General features: G+C 34.5%; 2 protein-coding genes and 1 pseudogene across 2 annotated transcripts; 1 reads left to right on the top strand and 2 right to left on the bottom strand.

The window, feature by feature from the left end:
* Positions 1-753: 753 nt before the first annotated feature.
* LOC107412988 (calcium-dependent protein kinase 1-like) lies at positions 754-7,698 on the bottom strand (annotated as a pseudogene).
* A 1,303-nt stretch (positions 7,699-9,001) lies between these two features.
* Positions 9,002-9,979, top strand: LOC107412989 (F-box/LRR-repeat protein 25). Its single transcript, XM_016020835.3, has one exon. It carries the CDS (start codon positions 9,002-9,004, stop codon positions 9,977-9,979), a length of 978 nt encoding a protein of 325 aa, XP_015876321.3.
* Positions 9,980-10,519: 540 nt separating this feature from the next.
* LOC107412984 (fasciclin-like arabinogalactan protein 17) lies at positions 10,520-15,929 on the bottom strand. The gene is made up of 3 exons (XM_016020829.4): positions 14,432-15,929; positions 11,737-11,866; positions 10,520-11,041 (listed from the first exon to the last, which is right to left on the bottom strand). The coding sequence occupies exons 1-2, from the start codon at positions 15,738-15,740 to the stop codon at positions 11,793-11,795; spliced, it is 1,383 nt and encodes a 460-aa protein (XP_015876315.3). The 5' UTR covers positions 15,741-15,929; the 3' UTR covers positions 10,520-11,041; positions 11,737-11,792.
* Between the last annotated feature and the right edge of the window lie 1,396 nt (positions 15,930-17,325).

The raw sequence follows: 17,325 nt of genomic DNA, 5'->3' as shown, positions 1-17,325 counted from the left end.
ATTTCAATTAGGATCTATTAAAAACAAAAGTTAGGACATATACAAGAATTTGTATTTTGTTACCAAAATATATATATATATATGTATTTGATTATTTTTCTGTGTATATTGTATAAATTATATTTGGTTGAATATTCAGAAAAGTAATAAAAAAAAATTTAAAAAAAATTGTAGGAGAGTGGGATATGCTTGTTCCCTTGGGATGGGAATCCCCACAAAGTTAGATGGTGACTACTTTTTGTTCGACATACTTGACTTAACAGTAGATGGTACTTTTTGTATTTTAGTTTTGTGTTTTCTCAAAGTGTCCTTTTTCACTCAACCTCAACTCAAAACTAGTTCAGAGTTCAGTCCCAAACTTTGACAAAGTGTGACATTATTTACATTAGATTTTTTATATTTGAATAATATACATAAATTAATAAAAACAATGTGCCGTTGAATTTAGTGCTAGCGGTAATAGATATAATGAAATAAGGATTACAACCTTTAGACCTCCAAGCTACACCAACAAAATCACTCCCTTGCAAATCAATTTGCAGTAAATATTGTCCGTATAAGATAATATTCTAAATGATCATTTAAAGAAAAATAATAATAATAATAATAATATGAAAAGCATAGGAAGAAAGGAAAAAAGGAGGGGAGGCTACAGAGAATAATTAAATCTCAAATCCAATTATGAAATAAACCGAAGGTTCTTCTTTCCAACATATATTTGAGTTTCATAGAAGGATTAAAAAAAAAAAAAAATTAAATGGTGTATAAGATAGTAAGCCTGGTTTTCACTGTAAAAACATTATCAAAAAGAGATTGCTTGCTCAATGAATCGAAAGAGCATAATAACCAAGAAAGATTATCTCCGATGAGCATTTTACACTCCTTGCTATACAATCTTAATCCCTCCAAACAAAAAGAAATAAAGAAACAAGGAACTGTAACAATAAAAACAATAACAATAATAATAATAGGAAGTGAGCTTCCATTGGATTGTAATTTTTATTTTATGCAAATACTAGTATCATTATTAAAGAAAATTAGAAATACTTACATTATCCTGATCAACTTCTTGGATCATTTCTTCTAAGCGGGAATATTCTATGCCAAACTACTCGCAAGCTTGTTGAAGCTCATCTTGAGTGATATAGCCCCTTATCAAAGTAGGAAAATATGGCAAATAGAAGATCTTCTCTCTCAATTATTAATTTATTATCAAAGTAAGATGCAATGTTGCAGCTACAAACTCCCCATAATCAATAGTTCCACTGTTATCTACATCTGCATGTAAAATCCAAAAATTTAAGTCAATTTACGACAATCCCATGCATTGTTCTCAAAAAACTTCTCTATTCCTAAAGTTAAACAAAGCTTAACCTATATGTGTATAAGATTCTTTGGGGTGATTTCAAGATGTAAAGAGAAAAGAATACAAACAAAAAATAAATAAAAGAGCATTACAAATATTAGGATATTTGTCAAATGGATTGTACCACTATAATATCTTAAACATTAGTAAAATCCTACAATGAATAACCCAGAAAATGAATACCGATTGCATTATTTCACTCAGGAAAATACTTCATATCCTACTTTTATATGCTAGTTTCTAGATTTTTTGCTTTTTTCCCATTTACTCTTTGTGTGTTTATTACCTTACATCCAAGTACTTGATGAAAATTCTAAGATATTAAAAAATGTAGTAATATACACATATGTTATATACAGCTTGAAAAAGGCAAACTTATATTAATTTTAATTTAAGACATTCAATCTTTTCCCTGATACCTACTGCTTGCATTAGATCAAAATTTTTGGATTGTTTAATATTAACTCCATGTCTTTTCAATCCAGCCTTAAGTTCTTCAAAAGTGATTTGCCCACTGTTGTCTATGTCTATCATCTCGAACATTTCTTTTAGGCCAGCTATTTCTTCTCCATATAAGCTTTCTGCAATTACTTGCCAAAAAAGGAAAAAAGGAATTCATTCTTGTATGATATTAAAAAATGAAGCCAAGTAGTAAGACAATCAGGGTAAGGATATTTATAAGTTTTTGTGTTGACTACAGAAGTCTGATCCAAAGAAATAGCAAACAGAAATAGAAATTCCAGCAACCACCTCACAGAGAAATGTGAGAGGCCGGTGGAGGCAAGTTTTACTCAAGATTTCAGTCCATTGTATATTCAATAGCAACCAGCAAAAGAAGATCCCCTTCTATCCAAGAAGAACGGCTCTTTTATATAGAAGAAAACAAAATTTAACTAACTTATTACCTAAAGCAAGATTAGCCAACTATTAACAGCAAAACGAATTAAATGGTTTAATGAAACGGTGTGGATTGATAAAGACTTTCTAGGAGGTTGTCAAAACAGCTACGACGTCGTTTTTACAAAAAATGTAATGGTAGCAATTTTAAGCCTTCTGCTAAAGCAATTCTTCTCCTCCCTGAGAGAACTCGTCCTCAAGTTTATTGCTAGCCGTTGAAGCTGAATTTAGTGGATAATATGGATGGAGGTATGCAACATTGAAAGTGGAAGAAATTTTGAATTCTGGAGGTAAATCAATGACATAGGCATTGTCACCAAGCAGCTTAAGCATGGTAAAAGGACCTATCTTCTTCAGTTTCAGCTTGTGATAAGTGCCAGTGGGGAAACATTCTTTACATAGGAAAACCATCACGAGATCACCTTCTTGATAAAGTGTAGTCCTGCGATGTCGATCAACTACTTCTTTATATTTGCATTGGAAGCTGCAATGCATTGCTAGATTTCTTTGTGGAAAACAACATATTGCTCTGCAAATGTGTTGGCTTTATTGTATGATTAGCCCTTAACAATGTGCAAATCAGTGGTGTGATTTGGAGGTTTAGCATACATAATGGAGAATGGAGTGAGATTGGTGGTTCGATTTAGCATGCTATTGTAAGCAAACTTAGCTTGTGGCAGAACCAAATCCCATTACTTTGGCTTGTCATGAGCGAGACTTCGGAGCATATTTCCCAATGTTCTGTTCACAACCTCTGTCTGGCCATCAGTTTAGGAATAGTAGGCACTGCTGTACTGAAGTTAAGTACCAACTTGGAACCACAAGACCTTCCAAAAATGGCTTATAAACTTAATATCCTGGTCAAAAGTGATGGTTTTAGGAACTCCATGTAAGCGCACAATTTCTTTGAAGAACAGATTGGCAATGTTACTTGCATCAGCGATGTTTTTGTAAGGAATGAAATGGCCCATTTTGGAAAACCTGTCAACCACTACATATATGGAATCCACTCAGCCTTGTGTGATGGGCAGACCAAGTATAAAGTCCATTAAGTGATCTTCCCATATAGTGGTAGGGACTAGAAGAGTGGAGTAAAGTCTAGTGTTTTGGAGGTTTCCTTTAGCTTGTTGACAAGTAACACATCTTTGGACAAAACGAGTGATATCCCATTTTATATGGGGCTACAAGAATCTAGAAGTGACTGTAGCGATGGTTTTATCTCTACCAAGGTGTGCTGCCAACCCACCAGCATGCAATTCTCCAATTAGATGTGTGCGTAGAGATGTTGGGGGATGCACAATTGATTTCCTTTGAAGAGAAACCTTCAGTAATGTGATAATCTACTGCACATTCATGTTTTTAACATTTTTCCCAGATATCACCAAATTCAATGTCAAAGGGATAGAGTTCTTTGATAGAAGTAAACTCGTGGAGAGAAATTTGGAGAGTGGCAAGTAACATGGGTTTCCTGCTTAGAGCATCAGCCACGGTGTTGAGTTTCCCAGCATGATGCTGAAAAGAATAATGGAATTTTTGATGAAATTGCTACCAACATGCATGGAGGTTATTTAATTTCTTTTGGGAGTTGAGGTACTTCAATGGTTGATGATCACTCCTTAAAATAAAGTCGTGTTGAATCAAATAATGCTCCCAATGGTCAAATACATGTACCACTGCATATAGCTCTTGTTCATAAGTGCTCCAATTCTGTATAGCCTCACACAATTTTTCATTGAAAATTTCAATTGGTTTGCTTTCTTGCATCAACACAACTCCTATGCCAAATTGAGAAGCATTGGTTTCCACCTTGAAGACCTTGTCAAAATTGGGTAATGCAAGGACCAGTGCTTGTGTTAGTTTATGCTAAAGAACATTGAAGCTATTTTCTTGCTCATCTCCTCAATGGAAATTTCCTTTCTTTAAATAGTTGGTCAAGGAGCAGCTATGGTGCTAAAATTTTTAATAAATCTTCTATAAAAAGTTACCAATCCATGAAAACTTTGAAGCTTAGAGACATTGGCAGGGAATTTCCAATCCAAGATGGCTTTTATTTTTTGAGAATTAATATGGATTCCATTCTTGCTGATAATGAATCCTAAAAATAATTTGTTAACTCTAGAGCTTGAAAATCATCCTTAAATGAGCCAAATGCTGCTGTGTATCCATGATAAAAATCAGAATGTCGTCGAAGTAGATGACGACCAAGGGAAACGACTTCAAGACATAGTTCATGAGCCTTACGAAGGTGCGTAGCACATTGCACAAACTGAATGGCATCAGTAGATACTCATATAGCCCATCTTTAGTTTTACATGCCATTTTCCATTCATCTCCAGGTCTAATACGAATCTAATGGTATCCACTCTTTAGGTCCAGCTTTGAGAAAATTTGAAAGCCTTCAAGCTTGTCCAACATATCTTTAAGTCTCGGTATGAGAGAGCTGTATTTGATAGTTATCTTGTTAATTGCCCTACTGTCCACACACATTCGCCACTTCCCATCCTTTTTAGGAACAATCAAGACAGGTACGGCACACGGGCGTAGGCTCTCTCTAATAAGCTTATTCTCCAGCAGGTCATCTACAATACCTTGCAATATCTCATGCTCCTCGAGACTCATTCTATAATGAGGTAGGTTTGGAATTTTAGATCCCAGGACTAAGTCGATGATATGCTGAATGTCTTTCATAGGACGAAATCTAGCTGGTAGCTCAGTAGGTGAAATGTCTTGAAATTCTTGTAGAAGGGATTGTATTGGTCCTGGAACGGTTAAATTCTTAGGTTTTGGATTGGAAAGGACTAAAGCCACGAGGAAAGAAGGTTTGGTAAGCTATGGGACATTTTGTGAGGTCGGGTTAGAGTGTTTTGGTGGATGTGTGTGTTTGTTAGGAGTGGAAACTTGTTCTGGAGTAAAACGTAATAAAACCACCTTCTTACCCTTCCATTGGAAAGAATACGAATTGGCCTTCCCACTATGTTGAACATCTCTATCAAACTACCAAGGCCTTCCTAGTAACAAATGACATGCATCCATTTTTACAATATCATATTCTACCTCATCTAGATAGTGGTTTCCAATAAAGAATTGTACACGACAGATTTCATCAACCATTTTCAGATTATTTTTTGAGACCTAACCTATTTTATAAGGTTTAGGGTGTTTAGAAGCTGGAAGTTATAGAGCCTTAACAAGGGATTTTGAAACCACATTCTTACAACTTCCACTGTCTACAATCAACTCACAGACATGTCCATTGATAGTACACCTGGTTCGGAAAATTGCTTTCCTCTGTGTTTGGTTGGGGAGTTTAGCAAATAATAGTAACTTCTTAAAGATGCAGACAATAGGGTCTCCAGGGTCTCCCATAAGCTCTTTGATTTCCTCTTGGTCTTCTTCTTTCTCATAATTCTCTTCATCAAAGTTTCCATTTTCTTCCTCCTCTTGAATGTTCAACATTTTTCTTTAGGGGCATTCATTAGATTAATGCCCAATTTCACTGCATCTATAGCACTTGATTTGTGCCGGTCTGGCATAGGGATTGTTCAGTTTAGGTTGGAAAGAAGCTTGTTTGGTAGGGAGTTTATTGTCGTAGTCGTGAGTATTTCTGGAGTTATTTTTACGAAAATCTGATGTGTTTCTGGCATTGTTGTTTGTGATGTTTGGAGTGGAGGTGGCAGTGTTTGTGTATGTGGAAAGAGCAGTTTTATGTTTATTCTGAGGAGTATCAGTTATAGGTCTCTTTTTGTTAGGGGGTTTGGTTCTATTATACTACTTGTCCACAATGTTTGCTCAATTAATGGCATCATTTAAAGACCATACTGAACTCATTTCAAGTTTTTCTTGAATGCCTCCTTTCAATCCTGAGATGAAACGAACCATTTGCTGCCTTTCTATCTCAGGTAAGTTATTTCTGGAGCTCAACCAATAAAACTCTTCAGCATATTCATTCACAGTCCTATTTCTTTGTTGACAATAATGATATTGTTGATACAAGACTTTGTCATAATCGGTGGGCAAGAACCTGGCCTTCAATAATTGTTTCATTTGATGCCAAGTCTTAATTCTCGCCTTCCCCTTTCTCCCAGTATTCATTTGTAATTGGTCTCACCAAGCAGCAGCACCTCCCCTCAATTTATATGTAACTAATTTCACTTGCTGAGGCTATGAAATATTCATATAATCCAGAAAACTTTCAATAGAATGTAACCAGTCCAGAAATTTTTCAATATCCATATAATCATCAAAATAGGAAATATCAATCTTAATCTTATAGTTAGAGGATTCTTGGTTTCGGGTATACCTATCTTGATTGCCTAAACAAGGCTTGCCGAAAATGGGTTGAAAACGAGGCCTAGTTTTCCCCAACAATGAAACTTCAATCTCATCATATGAATCTTCACAATCAATGGAATATCAGGATGGAAAAGGGGGAGTGAATTGAGGGGTCAAATCTGTTAAAATGGGAGGCTTAGATCTAGGTAAATGTTATGGAAGAGATGAGAAAGTGGTGCGGGTAAGTTTTGGTGGTAGACGAGCTATGTCTCGTTCTATCGGACCAGAAGCACCAAGACCGGAAGGTGCGACAGGGGCGCGGAAGTTCGATGGTGTGGCACGATTCAGTGGGGACAGAGCTTGATGAATCTCCTTGGAAAAACTGTCAAACTTCTACTCCAGGCTTCGAATTGCAGCCCTGATGGCTTTCATTTCCTGTTCGTCACTTGTATTTCTGCTGGTTCCTTCATCTATAGCAGTTATGGTGAGCTTGGAAAGAACCTTCTTTGATACTAATTTGATGCAGAGAAATAGCAAACAGAAATAGAAATTCCAGCAACCAGTCACAGAGAAATGTGAGAGGCTGGTGGAGGCAAGTTTTACTCAAGATTTCAATCCATTGTATATTCAACAGCAACCAGCAAAAGAAGAACCCCTTCTATCTGAGAAGAACGACTCTTTTATACGGAAGGAAACAAAACTTAACTAACTTATTATCTAAAGCAAGATTAGCTAACTATTAACAGCAAAAAGAATTAAATGGTTTAATTAAACGGTGTGGATTGATAAAGACTTTCCAGGAGGTTGTCAAAACAGCTACAACGTCGTTTTTATAGATAATGCTACGGTAGCAATTTTAAGCTTCCGCTACAGCAAAGTCAAGCCATTGAATCATCTAATATTCATGTTTAACAAATTGAGACATACCCTGACAGCCATTTTCTTGAGCTTGTTAACGGCAGAGTATTGGTTCAAGCGGCTTAGAATAGCAAAATCAAAAAGTTTACCAGGAACCACACCATCAACTTGAAGCCAAAGTGGCCTGCAAGGATGTTAAACTCCATATTTATCAACAAATCAGATTGGTGCTAAACGCAATAATCAAGTTAAAAATAAATAAAAAAGATAATTCCAGCACTCCAACACATCTGCTTCTGGACCATAAGGCTTATGTAAAACTTCTGGTGCAACATAATATGGGATGCCAAGAACATCAATAAATTTTTCTCCCGTAAAGAGAAAACCATCAATTCTTTTGATAAAAGCCACAAGACATTAAGAATCCACGCTGGTTATACAAATTGTCAAATAAGCATAAAATAGCACCACAGAGCAAAAAGAAGCAAGCAGGCTACAACTAAAAATAGCCAAGTAGTGGCAAGCAAGCACATTCAAATTGTTTGAAAGCTAAAGCAGTAACATATTTTTACATTAATGATCATTAATCACATTTAATTTAAGTCCATATTGGTTCCTTACCATGATAGGCATTATTTAAATATTTTGCCAAATAAATTATTGAAACATTGTGGCTTAATCTTTGGCTATAATTAACAAATTGCTAACATAATAATCGAAAAAGGTTCATAGGCACCTTGATATATTTTTTATACAACATATCACATTTATCCTTTTATTTTTTATTTAATACACATTGATTCAATAATAATAAAATTCTTTAATATAAATTACCAAAAAAAAATATGTTGAGGATGATCAACATAACTCGATAAAATGTAAAACATATAATTCAGTGTGTAAGGTTGCAACTCATATTCTATAATTCAATTAGAAGATAAAAAAACCACAACTACTAAGCTTATTTTTACCCAAAAAATATAATTATCGCAACAAGTTCAATGTGCACTAACTAAAAAAATAGATGACTCAATGCAGTGAGTTTTAAACTCGAAAAAAAACTATAGTGGGTCTAAAAAAATATATATAGTGAATTTTAAACCCTACTTTATAATTTTTTAACTTTCAATTTTGAGTGAAAAATTTGTCCAAAAAATTGAGTGAAAAATAATAATATAACATAATATATATATGTTTGTGTTACCAAATAATTTGTTCTTATTATAATTGTTATTAGACTATATTGTTATTATTAAAGCAATTTGTTATCTCGTTTAATTAGCAGTGATACACCAAGAAAAATAGATAGAGGTTTTGATAAAGAAAAAATAAAAAATATATATAATGTATAACAGTGACCAAGTCAGCAAGGCTTTTAGAATTACAAGAGTGCACGTGGCGAGTTATAAAAGAAGCCTATTTCTTCCGTATGTATAAGACCATCTAGTTTCCTAAGTCGATCAGAATTCCTGAGCCGCTTAAACTTTTCCTAATTCGAAGGAGCCAATCAAGTACATATGTACATATATATATATATATATATATATATATATATATATATATATATCTTTTTCCTCTCACTCTCATCTAGCTACCTCTCCTTCAATGATGACGCAGAAAAGGAAGAACGTGACAGCCATGGCAGAGGGAGACGGAGAACATACATTGAAGAAGAAGATGAAACTCCACGACGAAGAAACCAACGATAGAATCTCAGACCTGCCAGAACCCATCATCCACCACATCATGTCTTTCCTTCCTTCCACTCTCGATGCAACCCACATGAGCAGCTTGTCCAAGAAATTCTTTTCCACATGGAGATCTTTCCCTGAGCTCGTTTTCGATTTCGGGTCGTTTGCAAATCTAAGAAGGGTAAAGAAAACAAGCAACATTAAAATCCACATGTTTCTTAACTGGGTTTATGATTCCATTCAAAGTCGGTTGCTTAATGATACCACTACACCTTGTTGCTTTGAAAGGTTGACTTTTTGGGGTCCTCTTGATGGTTTTAAATCAGAGGATTACAGAGTTGAGAAATTGCTAGACTTTGCCGTGGAGAAAAAAGTTAAAGATTTGGATCTCAGTGGGGAGCTAAAATATTATGACTATGTTCGCGAATCAAAACCATATTCTTTTCCAGTAGATCATGCTATCTTCTCTGCTAGTTCGGTCAGGAATTTGAAGCTACAAGGGTTCAGATTGAAGCAAAAAGATCTTACTTTTAATTTTCCTTCTGTTGAGAGTTTTAGTTTGAAAAACTGCTGTGGTTTTAAGAGCATTAAGTTGTCAGGAACCAAACTCAGAGAAGTAAAATTGGAGTCTTGTGAAGGATTGAGAAAGATTGATATTGATGCCACAGAGACTTTGGAGTCTTTCTGTTTTGGTGGGGTTAAAGAGAAGTGTGTGATCGGTCTTTCTTCTGCTAAGTTCCATAAATCATTGGAACTGAGGACTGAGAATTTCGTGGATGAATTTTGGGTTGGTAATGAAAAATCCAACTTGTACGGGGATAGATGGTTTGATAATTGGAAGATAATAACAAAATGTAAGTATTTGGCGCAGAAAGTTCCAATATATTTGTTTTGAGAATCTAAAATATGTGGAATTCGTTGATTGTTTGTTTGAACAGTCTCATCTTTATTTTGGCTCAACTAGAATTATGGCCTAAGCGCCATGTACGAATCTTTGTTTTGATTAATTAGGGAGTGTTTCTGTATAATTTTTTTCAATATAGTGACAATCTTTGGCTCAAAGAAGCCCTTTTGAGTTTGAAATTTGGTTTGGAATGTCCATAAATTTTTTTATTATGATTATTTTTGCAAATAGATGCAGATAATTATACTTTTCTTTTTATATAAAAATAAAATAAAATAAAATAAAAAAACACAAAAGTTTTTTATAACTTAAAATTGAAAACATGTGGTTAAATTGTTCTGCATAATTAAACCGAAATAAAGCTGACTGTTAGCATGGAATATTTATGGCTGTTTCATTTGTTTACTCTTCATCCCAATTAACAGTGACTCGACACTGTCATAACAAACTCCCGAATAAAAAAAATTATTACAGCAAAAATTGACAGTAAAATCAACATCTTAAACTTTTATTTTTTCACCCAAAAAAAAAAAAAAAACATAAACTTTTATTTGATATCATATTAATATTTTTTCATACAAGTATATTTTTCTTTGTTCCTCCTTGATGGGATGATCATAGTGACAGGGGGCACCCTCTTTGTTCATGTAAATCACACACATATCACTTCCCATCTACCCCTTTACCAAACATCACAAGTGATGCAACACACAATAATCCTGTGTAATTGAAGCTATTTGCATCTAAAATCCCAAAAAAAAATTTAAAAAAAAAAAATTCTAAAACAAGAGAGCTGTTCTTCCCATGCAACTTAATCATGGAATATTTCACAGCAGAAAGAAAAAAAATAAAAATACAAATAAACCATGCACCAAATACCCAAATGCTTATTCCTCTTCAGTTCTAAGTTTCCATTTTGCTATCATCCTTGGCTGCTCGTTCTAGCTCCATTTGATCCTAATCCTCTTGCAAAAAATAAACATTTAATGTCTTCCTTCTTTTCTTTTCTTTTTTTCTTTTTTTTTCCTTTTCTTTTTACAGTGTTTGATTCACCTGCATCATATTAGAAAATTATACGGGGATTAGTATCACACACTTTTTCATTGCATTGCTCATGATTTTCAACTATGCTATATCTTTTTCAGCCATTCTAATAGATAAACGAAACAGATACATAATATGTTAAATTGCTCGAAAATGTGTTTGTGTTCCAACAGATATAGACATATTCAAATAAAATAGAAAATTATCAAAAACAAACTGTCCTTAAATCAATTATGTAAATGTCACTGCACAAGTTTTAAAATGATTAATTTACATTGACAGAGCATTACCTTTTTGTACTTTCTTACCTCTCTTATCTATTTTGGATTCTTCAATGGTAGTGACTTATTTTCTTTTCAAATATATATGATACTATAATATATATATATATATTGATATTGAATACGACATTTTGTTGGCAACCATATGTCTTCTCTGCCTTTTATTTTGAACTCTATACTTTAATCTAACTAATGATGGATGGAAACTTAATCCAGGCACAAAAACTTTTTCTTAAAGTTTTTGTAAGATTTTTTTTTTTTTTTTTTTTTTTTGGGTGGGGTGAATGAAGCTTTTGTCAGATTGAGATTATAAAATCAGAAAAAACCACCAACTCATCATTTGGAGATAACATAAATAATACTGTCAACATCAAGGCGTTAAGAAAGTTAAAGATCAAGAATCAGAAACTGTAGAACTTTTACCTTTTTCCTTCTTTCAAGTTTTCTCTTTAGAAATTAGGAGAGCTGGGGTTATTTTTTTAGTGGCATGTATTGAAATAGGAATCTTGTCCAATGGCCCCGAGCATCCAGCATGTTGCTTCAAGCAACTTCCCTGCAGAATATTAGACAGTAAAGAGTGTCAATCCTCTAGCCCCCCAGAATAGACAAATGTAAGCCAGTCCACACTCATTTTCTTCCTTGCTCGAAAACAAATTATCAAACGAAAACGACTTGTTAACTTCGATCGATTAGGTTAGAGAGAGCTACTTTCCAACGATTCAGAAATTATTAAAATGCAAAATGAACATATCAATCATCACCAGTCCTTAATAATATCTTATTATATATAAAGTATATAAAATCCAAAAACAGAAGCAGTATTAAATTTGTAAATCATCTACGGAAGTCATGGGGAACATCTGCACCAGGAAGTTCAGTGACAACAAATTTGCCAACTCAGACGGCCAGAAATGCAGATCTAAACAAAATGTGAGATTGCAACTCGATAGCTCAGACACAAATTAGATAGAGCAATAAGTGCAATATTGCAGGTCATTAAAATGTAGTCCCCTTGTGGTCCCTTTGTGGCATAATAATTTTTGCCTTTTTAATATAGTCAAACATATATACATATTTATATAATAGAAGCAAGCAAAAGAAACAGAACAAATTCATGAATATAATTGGTTCAGAAGTGGGAAGTCTTCCATAGCGAGAGAGAGGGAAAAAAAAAAATAATAATAATAATAAAGAAAAAAAAAAAAAAAGAGGTAGGCGTCAGTCAAGATTCCAAAACCAAAATTTTAATTCCAAATGGGTTCTACTTATACCTGGCAATTCGGGTTGGTGGGTTGTGTTCGTGTCAACCCGTTTAATAATCGGGTCAAAAATACCTAACCCGAACATGACCCATTTATTAATCGTGTCAGGTACCTAAAACACTAACCCGACCTGTTTATAAACAGGTCAACACGACACGACCCGTTTAACACGATTATTTTAACGGGTCGTGTTGACCTATTAACCCGTTAACCTGAAATTGACCTATTAACCCGAAAACTAACCTATTAACCCGTTAACCCGAAAATTAACCTATTAACCCGAAATTTTTTTTATTTTTTTTTATTTTTATGTTTTTGTTTTATTAAAGATGTATTTTTTGTTTTTAAAAAATTAGTAATAGAAAATTATTTTTATAAAATTTTTAATTTATAATATTTTTTAGTTATTAAATATTATATTAGTGATAAAATATTAATTTAAAATTAAATTTAAATGGGTTGTAATAGGTATATAATCGTGTTAAACAGGTCAACCCAAAAATGACACGATTAATAAATGGGTCGTAACGGATCAATTTCGAGTTAAACAGGTCAACCCGAAAATGACACGATTAATAATCGTGTTAAACGGGTTGACCCGATTATGACCCGAACCCATTTATAATAAACCCAAACCCATTTATTTCGTGTCGTTTTCGAGTCGTGTCGCCGTGTCATGATCCAAATTGCCAGGTCTAGTTCTACTTCATATTGTCTATTTCCCAAATCATGCATCATTATCTCATTGAATCCCAAAAACAAACAATTTGCAACTAAAAGGAACAACAACATAAAAATAGAAACATAGTTGCTGTAAAAATTAGTTACTCTGCACCGACAGTCTTTTTCAGTGATTTTCAATATCTTAGCTAACTTTCAAGTTGGTTTTGCAGTCAGGTTGGGCAAATTACAAATAACCAGTTAGGCCATGAAATGGAATGGAAAGGGCAACAATATATTCCCCCTACTCTAATTGTCAACCATTCATTGGATTAGGGAAAAGAAAAAGTAAATAAGCTGGTGTGATTCTGGCTCACGCATAATTACTTTCAGTGGTGGCAAAGATCCCTTTCTCTTGTGACCAAAATAATTATATGCACATTATCAATGTTACTAACTTTCTTAATTTCTTATTCATTAAGATTAAGGCATGCAACTCCATAAATCAATTATTATCACTATCTAAAAGAATATAAATATTAGAAGAAGGTTTGGTAACCCAATTTAAGAAATATAATTATATGGATTTTCCTTCCAAGTGGAGTCCACTTTAACAATATGAACTTTTCTTTTAATCACACTAACACATAACCAATAAAAAAAAAAAAAAAAAAAAGGGTTTCTCTGTATCGTTCTTTTTTAAACTTTTTTTTTTTTTTTCAATTTTTCTTCTTTTGGGTCTTCAAAATTTTCTGGCACAAAAAAAAGTTGGCTAGAAGTTTTTGTCTTCTTTTGGAGCATAATAGCTTTAGAACCATAAAATAGTCAAATTCCAAACCTCTAATCCAAGGCACAAAGGCTTAGCTTTATGAGAGTTTAGATTTTAGAAGAAGAAAGTAAAAAACTGGCAAAAATGATCAAACAGCTAAAAAGAACAAAGAAAGAAAACCACCACTGACCAACAACCAACCCAAACCCCACAAGAGACCCATTGGAAAAACCAGAATGAAAAAGAAAAACCAAAAAGACGATTGTACCCCCAATTACCATCTCTGAGCCACCGACAGAACCCCGGTACGATCCGACAAACAAAGATTCCGAAAACAAAAATATCGGTCGGAAAACAAAAACAACAATTTTCAAATTCAGTAAAAAATAAAAGAAATAAAAATTAAGCCGCCAAGTTTGAAACATACCTCTCCTGTTGGGCTTCGTTACAACTTTAACGTGCGAAACGGTTTTCGTTTTCGTCTCGGTCTCCTTCTCCTCCGGCGGGAACAGAACACCGTCTATCCCCTGAACTGAAATCCGACCGTCAGTGTAAATATCCGGGTCGAATAGATAAGCCGACCCGTCCCCATTTCCGAATTTGACGGACCCATCGGCCTCTTGAGCCACCACATGGTGCGGCACTCTCAGTGTATCGTATCGGATTTTGCCGAATCTCCTCACGGCATTGTACATGCTCTCCTCCGTTTGATACTCGGGGATAACATGGTAATATATAATCTGCTCCGGAGCACCCGGCTCGCTCAGCTGGTCGGTGGTCAGCTTAGCCATGGCTTCGTCATTTGGAGCCAAAACGGTGAGCACGTAGCCCTCCGATACCAGCCTTCCCATCTCGGTTGCTAGGGAGGTCAAATTGACCAGAATGTCGGCCATCTCGTTGTAGCCTCCGTACTGGAGGAGTGTCTGAATGAAATCCTTGACCTGCCTCTCTCCGTCGAAATGATGGTGGGGTCCACCGGGACCCGGTGCCGGAGCCGGAGCAAGTGATGGTCCGGGAGCCATGGCGTAGTATATAGGAAGAGCAGGTGACGAACCGGGTTTTGCCGGCGGTGCAGGTTTCTTCAACCGGTTCGTTCTCGGGTCAACCTCCGGAGCACCTTCCGGTTTTACGGCGGAGATCGACCGGAGACTACGCCGGTTATTGAACTCCATCTGTACGGACCGGGGGATCAACAGCCGTTCGATTCCGTGGATCAACCCGTCGGGACGGTCCACGGCGTGCGGGTCGATAACCCTCGCGTTGCCAAACATCTTCTGGCCGGAATCCGACGTCGTGAGCTCCACGCGGTCAGTACACAGCGTCGGATGCTGCTGCCGCTGTTGCGTAACCTCGGCGTTTTCCGGCCGCGGCCAATCGCCGGCACCGATCCTCTTGGGAACAATGTGGAAGAGCAAAAGGCTCTGCAAAGACCTTAGATTACCAGGCTCGAGAAGAAACCTCTTGAATTCAGGATCAAGATCGCGTTCCAGAGCTTCATTCTTGGGAGCGAAGATGGTGACATTATGTTTCCCAACAGCGTCTTCAAGAGTATGCAAAAGCAGAGCCTTCTCTACGAGCTCGGCGAGCTCCGTATAACGAGAATCGATAAGAGCAACCAAGACGGAGTTGGAGTTGACGGAGGTAGTAGAATTCGCCGGTAATGCACAACCAAAATACGCTACAAGAAGAAGAAGAAGAAACGGCACGGAAATTCTAGCAAATAAGAAGTTGTTCATCGTCTCGGTTGGAGGAAGCAAAGCAGGACAACAATGGCGGATTCCGAAACTCAGTTTGTAACATAAAGAGGATGTGTGTTGTCTACGTTGGAGTTTGGTGAAAAGATGAGAGTATTAAGTAAAGTGAGAAAAAATAAAAATAAATAAAAAAAGATCGGCGAATGAAAGAGATAGCGTAAGACAGCGTTAGGCTGGGTCCCGGACGGTGAAAAATTTACATAATATATATATATTTAGCGTCGGTTAAGGGTAACGAAATCACACAGGGAATTGAAAGCAACAACACGTGGGGTTTTATGCTTTTACTTTATTGTGCTTGCGTGGGCCATTACCCCAATAGAAGATGAACACGTGGAATTATTTTTTATTATTTTTATTATTTTTTTGGTATTGTAATTTAAGTTTTGTGAGTATTACTGGCAATAGGAGGTTGTAAAATACTGAAAATGTAAAAAAATAATAATAATAATAATAATAAAAAGATCCTAATAAAGAAATGGTGGGTTATTTTCCCCCAAAAAAAAAAAAAAAAAAAAAAAAAAAGGTGGGTTAGGGTGTTGTTTGGGGTTTGGGGAAAAAAAATGTGATTGCTTTTGGGAAATGGAATTACCGGATGATTGGCCATATGGCCTACTTTTGTTGTTTTAAGCTTCCAAATTGAGGCTTTGCCATCTGTCAAGATGAATGGCTTTGATTTGTTTGTATGTATGGCCCACTTCATCATTCGTACATATGAATCATGTTTCATGCCTGCCATTAATCACTGCTACAGTGCCACATATGCAGCTTTTTTTTCTTTTTTTTTTTTCAATTTTAGCATGAATATTCTTTAGTTTATTTTATCAATATATACTTTTTTGTTAAAAATCAATTAGTTGAAATCTTTTAACCTAGTTTTTTTTCAAAATGCAACATATAATGGACAAACTTTTGTAACCGTAATTAACGATTATAATATTATTTAATATCAAATATTAGTTTTGTTTAATTTTGTTTTGTATTGTTAATATAGTACCATGTTTTTATATTATTTTGTTAATAATATTTTTATCATATAAAATGTATGTTATTTTTGTGCTATTTTGTTAATAATATTTTTACCGCATAAACATATTCATTTTAGAAAGTATCAAAATTTGGATCATTTTAAAAAATATCCAGAAGGAAATTGATTTTTAAGATTTAATTTTTTAGAAATTAATTTTTTGAAATTAATTTTTTTTATTATGTTTAATGAATAATATAAAATTTGAGACTTATAAGTAATTAAATTTAATATTATATAATAAATTAAAAATAAATATGTATTTTTAAAAAATTCCTAAAGTATTTTTTCTAATATTCTCAAAATAAAATCTTATAGATAGAACAATTTTTTCACATTTTTTTCTACATTAGTGGAAATTTAATTTCTGGATCTGCACTATTTCATTTCAAAGTAAAAATCCAAATAAAATATAATTATTATTTTTTTTAAAAAGTTAGATTCATATTAACTTTATTGTTATCAACATACCAATAATTACAAATTATTCCACTGTCTTATATACAGTACTATTTCTATTTTTTTAAGCATTTTAACTTT

Source organism: Ziziphus jujuba, chromosome 8, assembly GCF_031755915.1.
Source record: "Ziziphus jujuba cultivar Dongzao chromosome 8, ASM3175591v1".
Lineage (NCBI taxonomy): Eukaryota > Viridiplantae > Streptophyta > Magnoliopsida > Rosales > Rhamnaceae > Ziziphus > Ziziphus jujuba.
This window is presented reverse-complemented; position numbering and strand designations above follow the sequence as displayed.